The following is an 8,944-nucleotide window of genomic DNA, read 5'->3' on the forward strand; positions in this document are numbered from 1 at the left end:
CTGCAGAAAATCAGGGTCGCGTTCTGCCCTTGGGAGCTCACAGTCAGATCTCGGGGAGGTAAATGAGAGCCGAGGGTAGAAGCCTACAGAAAACTCATGCCGTTTGTTTTTTGCAGGGTGGAAACAAAACAATTCTGTGCTTGCTGAAAACGTTGAGCACAGATATGTAATATCCTAGCGCCACTTCCAGACATTCTGTTGGAGAGCCCTTCAGGCATTCTCAGTATGAATCTAGGCTAATATCTTAATAATTGCCTAATGTGAATGTTCATGAAAATGTGTTTTACAGAGCTGGTAGGCAGAGGCAATAAAAGTAATCAAAGTTTCATCAGCAAGTACGCAAGTAGAAATGCAGTGCAGCCCAGAGATGAAGGCACTCCCACAACAGAAGTGGGAAGGGAACGTCACAGTTTCTGTTCCCTGATCTCATCAAGATGGATTTAATCCAGTGGCTCTAATGCAGAAGCGCAGTCTGTCTCCCTCACTCCGTGCAGTGATGACCCCACTGTGCTAATATCAGAATTATGAAAATGTTGTTTTGGGTTATATAAAATGTTCTTCTGGTCACTGTGGGAAACCAAGCTGTTGCTCCAGGGCTTTAAATTATTGAAGGTAGCTTTTCTGCCATTCTTCAGAGTTTTTCCTATTGGTTTGTGTTGGATTAAAAAAAAAAAGGAAAAAAAATTGCTCGTTTGGGGTTTTGGTGGTTGCTGTAGGTTTTTATTACATAAGATAGTTTTGTAAATGACTGGATGTTGCAGAAAGATATTTAACAACGGATTAAACTCCAAAGCTTTATGTCCCCCTCACCTCCCCCATATCTGCCATGAATCAAGAATCTGAACTGTCTGCTTCTTTCAGACAAGCAGAAAGCTTCCCTGCATGGATCACGTCAAAACTCTCTCCATCAACTTTCTTGCATGGGAGGAAAGTCCAGTCGTGTCTGTTGCCACTGCTGTGGTGTATTTTATTATGGGGACCGCTGAGTCTCTCACATTCAGGTTTCTAGTTCATGTGTAGTTCAGGCCGGTTCCGTGCTATTTGGCAAAGTCAGACCCCTCGGACACCCTGGGACGATGGGTTAAGCAGACTTTTGTATGCGGTAGATGTGTCAGAGATGCCTCTATCTCTGCATGCCACCAGCCCCTTTGCTGTTTCTAACTTCTTCTGCGGCAGTGATTGACGCCTGCTTGTTTGTCTGTGCAGAATGGGAACGTCTGCTGCTCGGTGGATTTAGAGTGTCTCAACAATAACTGACGTAGTCAGACTGGACTGTGCCGAGGGAGGAAAACCGATGAAGTTAACACCTGAAATGAAGTCATAAGCGTTGGCGTTTTATACAACAGACAATTACCAAAGTCTCCGCATGAGGAAGATGTTTGGGAGTTGCCTTTGGGACCTATCACTATGCTCATCCTTGCTAGCCTTGTCTGGGTGACTTACAGTACAGCGCATATAAGTCAATGGTTGTTAAAAGTTTTCAGTGTTGTAAATGACACACTTTTCCTGTCGAGACATTTGCAAATATGTTTAAATTATTTCATGGGTAAACTAATGCTGTATTTTTGGTTTAATTTGTGTATTGACAACATGATAGAATTCAACTCTTCTTACTTTGGATCTAGATTTTACAAATAAGACAGCCTGTTGTGATTTTGTCCCATGATATCACATACTTAGTTCCAAGGTCCCTGTCAGATGTATTTATGAAAATATGTATGTATGTACAGTCAAATTGCATAGTACTTATATTTCACAGCTGTCCAACATTTTAAAGCATTCAAAGGTATATTTGATTGGACAGAACGGAAGCGATCAAAATAAGCCTGTCTTAAAAATGTATAAAGTTAAATGCCATGACCTTAACGAAATGGCAAAAAAAGCACTTTCTTCTCCAAACATGCGGAGCAGCAGCAGCAAGACTCCTGTAGTGAGAAATGGAACTAAAACTGCATTCCACCCTCAATTCAACACACATTCAGGAAAGAGTCACCAGTCATTATCAGTATTCTGTCTTGCAAGAGAAACCGCAAATGCTGAAAAAAGCGTATAATCCCTCTGGGTCGTGCCGTGATAAAACAGTCAGAGAGCCTTAAGATGATATAATTAAAATTGACTAGGTTACAGTTTGCTTTCAGTTGTAAGATCATTGATGAGTTCAGAGTTTTTCCTTTTTTTGTATTTACAGTAATAAAGATGTCTGCCATTCTCAGTTACTGCTACCATAGTGACACAGTGCAGGAGCACCTGTACCAGTGACACGCGCGACAGGAGACCTTAACGCTTGGTAACTTTCACTACCCAATTTACAGCTTAGACACAGATCTACTCTTTTCATATTTTACGACGTTCAAAAATCTATAGTTTTAAATTTACCATGTGCGCAGTGTTGTTTTACTACCTAAGTTTAGGCAGAAATACAAATTAAAACTCTTAGCGCTACATTGAGGTTACAGTTTAGATTCTTTTCAGCTAACGTCTATTTTTTTCATGAGGCTAGAAAGTTTGTGGCATTAGAACAAGAATATATTTCTACGATGATGGCATCTACAGCTTACATGTCACCTTTTTAACGTGCTGTTGTGTTTTGTTCTGCTCATTTGTGTAGTGTTTTTTGCTTTTTGTTTCTTTAATTAAACACTGAGTATATGGAAAAGAGTGCAGAAACAAGTATAGTGGCTACAGTTTGGAAAGTCTACATTTGTGAGTTTTTCATAGGTTCATGCAGAAAATGTGAAACTGATTAATAAGAATGAAGTGTGACTATACAGTGAAAAAATTAGTCGTCTTTTAAATGAAGTACTATTATGTTTCTTATAAGGGGGAAGTGGCAAAATGATATAAAAATTAATTGCAATCATCCAGACAACTTTATTCCCTTTTTTTTTTAAACAGGATTTGTTTTATCTAACAGGTTTGTGTGGTAAAGTTAAATTTATTTTCTTAAAATGCCCCATCATTTTCAGCTAGTAATGCATTGACTATATTTGCATTGCCCTGGTGATTGTATAATAAGGGAAACGGTTGTGTTTTATATGATACTCAAAGGATGTTTGTAAATCATACCGTCAGCTCATTTTGTATATCACATTGTAAAACCCAATGGTAATTCAGTTGGACGAGATATCCAGTGGGCTGAGATATAAAGGGGAATGATTTAAAACTTGTGGGCATCTAAATAAACTCCTATGTACAGATTGCTTTCCCTTAGTTTTATTAGCAGAGTTTTAAACCACTAATCGCCGTCCTTTCCAGACGTGAACTCCTGATGTTGCTGAGAGGAGAAAGAGTTTGCCCAGAAAGGTAGCATCAGAGTTGTAAGAAATACTTTGTTTGTACGTACTTGGCCAAAATCAGATGTATTCCAGTCTGTCATACACACCAGTTTCTGAAGCTCTGTGAATGGGATTAAAGACAGTGCAGGGTCTGAAAATCATTCTTTTCCCATTTACCTGGTAGTAATGAAGCCCTTTCTCAAGATGTTTTCTGGAAGCTCCGGACCTTGGTAGGATCACATTTAACCGGAGCACAGAAGTTCACATTTTTCCACCGCACAGACCAATTTTCTTCCAGAACTCAAATGCAGATTAATTCAGTAAAACCCTTTCAGAGCGTTTTATACGGCATTATGCGTCATTATCTCCAGAGTGATACAGCTTGAACTGTTTACACAGAGTCAAAATATTGACACAGACCTGTTTGTTTATGTTGCATTTTAAGCAGTTACCCTGACTGTGATGAACTTTTCCTTATGAAGCAATTTGATCACTAGTCACATCCCATTTACCTTCAGAGCACTCAGAAGCCACAGTCCCAGCTCAAAGAGCACATTGAGGAGGAAAATTTAATTCTCTATGTTCCTCTGTGACCAAGGTAAGAACTTTCAAAACCCCTTTCTTGATGAAATTCCCTATTCTCTATAGACCGATGGGCCCTACGTTGAAAATGCTGAAAAAAAATAATATCAAGTTTATTGTAATAATTTCTGAAAAATCTCCTCTTTGTTTGTGAGGTGGACTTTCTCTCTGCTCAGAAGATAAGAACAATAGTATTAACGTGAGGAGTACTACCAATATAACTTCTGTGAAAGGACATTTGCTCCTAGTTAAGGGACTTGGTCAAAACTCACACTATAGCAGTGGGAATTTTGTAGCTGTTTCTACTTATTTGTCCTGTAAAGGAATATTTTCTCCGTATGTAAAACTTCTGATGACAAGAAATAAATGAGTGAGAAACAGAAAATGAAAGTTCCAGCTCCGGTAAAATGTCTTTGCCTCCTCCTTTTGGCAAAAAGCTCAGTCTAGGTACTAAACCAGAACGTTGTGTTGTGTCTTGTGAGGGAAGCAACTTCTCAGTTCTGCTCCCTGTGTATTTGCAAACTCACCTACTGAGATAAAGCAAGCGCAGGTGTTCCTCTGCAGTTGCTCCCGGAGTCAGGGACCACACCGAGCCATACTAATCACTATTAAAGGCCGAAGAAAATCCAAACTGTTCCCCACAAATGCTGAATAATATCTGCCTAACTCACAGGAACGTGTGGGAGATTTATGAGTGTCTCTGTGTTGCCTCAGAGACCTAAATAACAACTGGCTTCCAGTAATATATCTTCTCCCAAGAGCTGTCAGTGAGTTTTCAGGTATAACTGTGTACAACATTTAATTAATAACATCTTTTCAATCAGATTGCAATGACAAACAAAATATTATCTGGTTTTTTTTCTGTGGAAGACAATAGTGTTTTACGAAACAAAAGGTAGTGTCAGGAGTGATTACACAAATGGTGGAGTAGATTGTAATAGAATTAAATCATAACTCCTACAAGCAATATGAATGTCTCACATCTAGTGGTACTTACATAATCATCATTAATGAAGGGAATTTAAAAGGGCCCCATGGTACAGCTTGATGTAAAATTTTACGTGAGTGTTGTGATAAGACATAATTGTTCGAGGAACGTACTCCGCCATCAGAAATACATACCTGCCAACAAGCTACCGTTCCTCCTAAAGTAGATCTTTGGTGTTCATTGAAATTTAAACTGGTGTAAGGAAGACTTATGGTGGTATAAATTTAAAAAAAAAAATTAAAAAAAATAATAATCAACCTGGGGTGTCTGGATGCTTCACATTCAGCTCTTCTTTCTTACTGGTAGAAATCAGCAATAATTCTGTTTCAGCTGATCATCGACCTCCGAGAGGTGTTAGTGAAGTGCTGGTGTTGCTCGTAATCTGCAAATACTACTTGCAGGTGTTAAGGAATTATTTCTTGCCAGTAGCTGCCAGTGAACAGTCCTGCATACGCAGGTTTAGGGGTGCCTGAGAAGGGTGTATATCAATAACCTATTAAAAAAGGGTCAAATTCAGGTTTTTTAATGAAACCATCACCAGGAGATTCACAACACATGGGCACATGATGTCAAAAGTCACAGCCAGTTAAAAAACCCTGTGGGCCAGTCAAAAATAAAAAAAAAAGCCACCCCCAAAACTATATATGTGTCATTTAAATTCTTCAGTGCTACTTCAGCTGCGCAGTGTGAGGGATGCACTGAATTCTGATGAGTGGATTTCTGGCTGGGAACCAAATCTTTGCTTCAGCAGTACCTCACACATGAATTATTTTTCTTCCTAAATTTGTACATGACATTGTTTTCTTTAAGTGGTTTGATTGGAATTGAGCGGTGTTTGGAAGCAAGCCTTATCATGTCCTCTTGGAGATTGAAGTCGCTACAACAGGATCTGGAGACATTCAGGTTTCTTTTTTGTACATGCCTCTACTCTGACGGGGAGAAGCCGCCTTGGGAAAAGGCACGGAGTTACCCAGCCGGCTCCATTGTGTTTGGGGCGTCCTGTGGCTACAGCCAGGGGTTTTACAGGGTTGGGGTAGTATTTACCCTGGATACAGCAATAGATACGCAGACCCTCTGATAGTGGCTTTTGGTTGCCGTTCTCTCTTCTGCAGTTTCTTTCAAACGACTATAGTCATGTCATCCATACACCGTGATATATTTACCTCTCCCAAAGCTCTTTATTATCGAATGCCGGTGTGGTTATATGTGCACACGTGTAGATCCACCAGGCACTTCAGTGAAGAGAGGCTTAAAGGTTCTGCAGCAGATCGCACCATCACCCCAACAGAAAGCAGAGACCGGGAGCTTATCATGGAATTAAACCAGAGTTGAAAAAATCCTGTTTTCTAATAATGCAGTTGATTGATTGCTGTTTGATTAACCCTAAACCTACTTTTTCTGTCACAAGAATTTCAAATATATTTGATTTAATCTGGTGCTTCTTTATACTAGCTTTGACGGATTCCCTTTCACTTCAGTATTAAATCTGCAGATTTGTTTCCTTACCTGAATATGATGCAAAATTCTCATCTGGGTGCTAGAATGTGTGGGCTTTGCTACTGTCGTGTCTTTAGACTCAAAGTAGGCATTTCTTTACTCAATGTCAATGAAGTTAGAATCAGAGAATCACTGAAGTATGTTTAGGAAAGCACTAACTTTAAAGGTAAACTCTTACCTGGTAGGAGAAGGGTTAAGGAAAACCAAATATGTCTTTTAAAGGTGCATTTGCAGCTGTAGAAGTGATTTTTCAGCCTGACCACAGGTTTGGCCATTTACTCACATTTGTATTAAGTCATTAGACGATTAGTTCGTTCTTTGTCCGCACGTATTTATTCTGTGATTTGCAGGGTAGAAGACAGCTTTGAGAACCAGGTAACTGCTGCATGAAGTCATCCCAATGAATAGGTTTTCATGCAAAAGTAGTATTTGTTAGAAACTACCACAGAAACACCACCAGCACTTTCTCAAAATGAGAAGCAAAGGTCTCGTGTGGTCCTGGGCAATGCGCTTTTGCCATAGTCTGCATCATGTTATGCTGGCACAGCATGGCAAGTCTTTGGAGAGCATTTGGGCAGCTGCAACCAGCTTGTTTAAGTGCTGCTCTGGCTCTTCTCTTCTGGATGAGCTACCACTGCCCACAAGTGCGGTGGTGGAAGTAGGTAAGTGCTGCGGGCGCGATGTGCTGAGGGTGGCCCTGGTGGCTGGTGTGCTGGAGGGTCTGGAGGAGGCCCTCGTAAAGCTGTTGGCAGCAGTACGGCAGCAATTACATGTTGTTTGTTCTTCATAGGTGAAGCGGAGCAGAGCGATAAGCTTAATTCCTCCCCTTCTTCCAACTCTCCACCAAAATCAGGAAAAAGTCTTTGGAAGGTACCTTCTGCTGGTGCTTTGGAAACGTCATAAATGCCAGGAATGATCCACTTTTCTTAGCGTGTGGGATGTTAAGGAGGAGCTTCCCAGGACTTGTATGGAGGAGGATCTAGGATTGGATGGAAACGATGGAAGTAATTAAATGCATAACAAAGCAATCCTGATCTCAGTGGGCTAATTAGTGATGTCAACAGGTATTACTAAATTGTCTTTTGTATTTGAATTCTAGTTAAAACAAAACAAAAAGTGACCGTTCCCTTCTTTAGAGTTTATTTCTCACTTTTCTTGAGTCTTTACTGATCTCTTAGGCCTTTTCATCACCACAGTCTTACAACCTGAATAGAGACTGAGCAGGTGAACGTGAAAACTAAACAAAAGAAGTGTTTGCTTTCATGCCTGTAGTAAAAGGAAATTTGGAACCATAACCGGTTTTTTTTTCATTCAAATGTCACTTTTTAAAATACTAGTCATAGCTATAATTAATGTGTAGTCTGGACCTCAGTCTCAAAAACCTGTTATTATTAAAGCAAGCCAGGCCAAATCGGTTAACAACTTGCAGTTGTAGCTCCCCCCGCCCCCCTTTTTCTTTAATGACCTTTCATTTAAGTATTTGTTCTCTCAGGGAACAAGGGAACTATATCTCTGCCATTGAAAGAGTGACTCCAGACTGTCCCTGAGCATGGTCCATTCTGTGTCCTTTCTGCCTGGAGCTCTCAGAACTGCCTCAAGCAGTGTCTGAAAATGCATTTGGTAAACCAAGAACACGGCTATATCTGAAGCCACGTCAATAGACCCATAGAAGGGAGGATAGGTGAGCCTGTAATTGATAGCAGTCTGGCAACAAGACTTCAGGCATCACCAGAAAGTATTTAGGGACGTGCGGGATGGTGTAAATCACAGCTGTTGGCTGCAGTTCTGTATGCCGGCAAAGTTCAGAGGCATTAAGCTGAAGGTTTTCGTTGTCTAAGTATTGCTTAGCGTGAAAGTTCAAAGCTATTTCTCTTCCCGAATTAAAGCATTATTGTAAACTATATGGGATTATGGCGTGCACAGATATATCCTCTACAATTGGGGAAAAAAAGGAATTATCCCTGATGGCCTTTTCACCTCTGAGTAGACATCTCATTCTGTATCAGTTGTCAATATTTGAGTTAGTATTTACAGAGCAAGCTTGTCTAGCGTAAGTAATAATATTTCAAGTGAAAATAGATGTATGCCATCTATTTCAGGTGAGTTGATGCACTACAAGGGTAGCAATGAGAAATGTCAGTCCCAAATGTTCAGAAGTTATACCCCAGCTGTGCTAAAATTAAGGGTTAAGCTGTATTTTGAAAATGTACATTTTTCAGTGATCCAGGGATTTTGATGCTGAACTTGTATTGTTACTGTTGGTAAGACTCCAGCCTGCCCTGGGCCACAGAGGCCACGGGAAAGGAAGATGCCCAAGTAGCTAAAATGCCTGTAAGTGAGGGATGAGAGCAGAAGAGGCTGATGTCTGGGTGTGCCTCCCCCTGCGTGTCGGCGGTGTAGGCTGCGGAGAGCCCGGGCTTCAGGGGCAGGCTGGGCTGGGGACCCATGAGCCCAGCTGCCCTCCGAGGAAGGCAGCGTTTGGGCAACTTCAGGAGGGGCCACGGTCCACGCTTTGGTCTCAAAGATTGATGTTTCTGGTCCAGGCCAAGCTCAATGTGCCAAAACTGAATGTGCATCTGAGCCTTCATTGAAAATAATGGGC

General features: G+C 40.8%; 1 protein-coding gene across 3 annotated transcripts in view; it reads left to right on the top strand.

The window, feature by feature from the left end:
• Positions 1-3,608, top strand: part of NELL1 (neural EGFL like 1) — a 292,766-nt gene extending 289,158 nt beyond the window's left edge. For all 3 annotated transcript variants that reach the window (XM_054200528.1, XM_054200530.1, XM_054200529.1), the window contains one exon: positions 1,207-3,608. In XM_054200528.1, the coding sequence (XP_054056503.1) occupies positions 1,207-1,257 (51 nt within the window). In that variant the 3' untranslated portion in view covers positions 1,258-3,608. The remainder of the gene's footprint in view (positions 1-1,206) is intronic.
• Positions 3,609-8,944: the final 5,336 nt, after the last annotated feature.

Source organism: Rissa tridactyla, chromosome 4 (genome assembly GCF_028500815.1).
Source record: "Rissa tridactyla isolate bRisTri1 chromosome 4, bRisTri1.patW.cur.20221130, whole genome shotgun sequence".
NCBI classification, from domain to species: domain Eukaryota; kingdom Metazoa; phylum Chordata; class Aves; order Charadriiformes; family Laridae; genus Rissa; species Rissa tridactyla.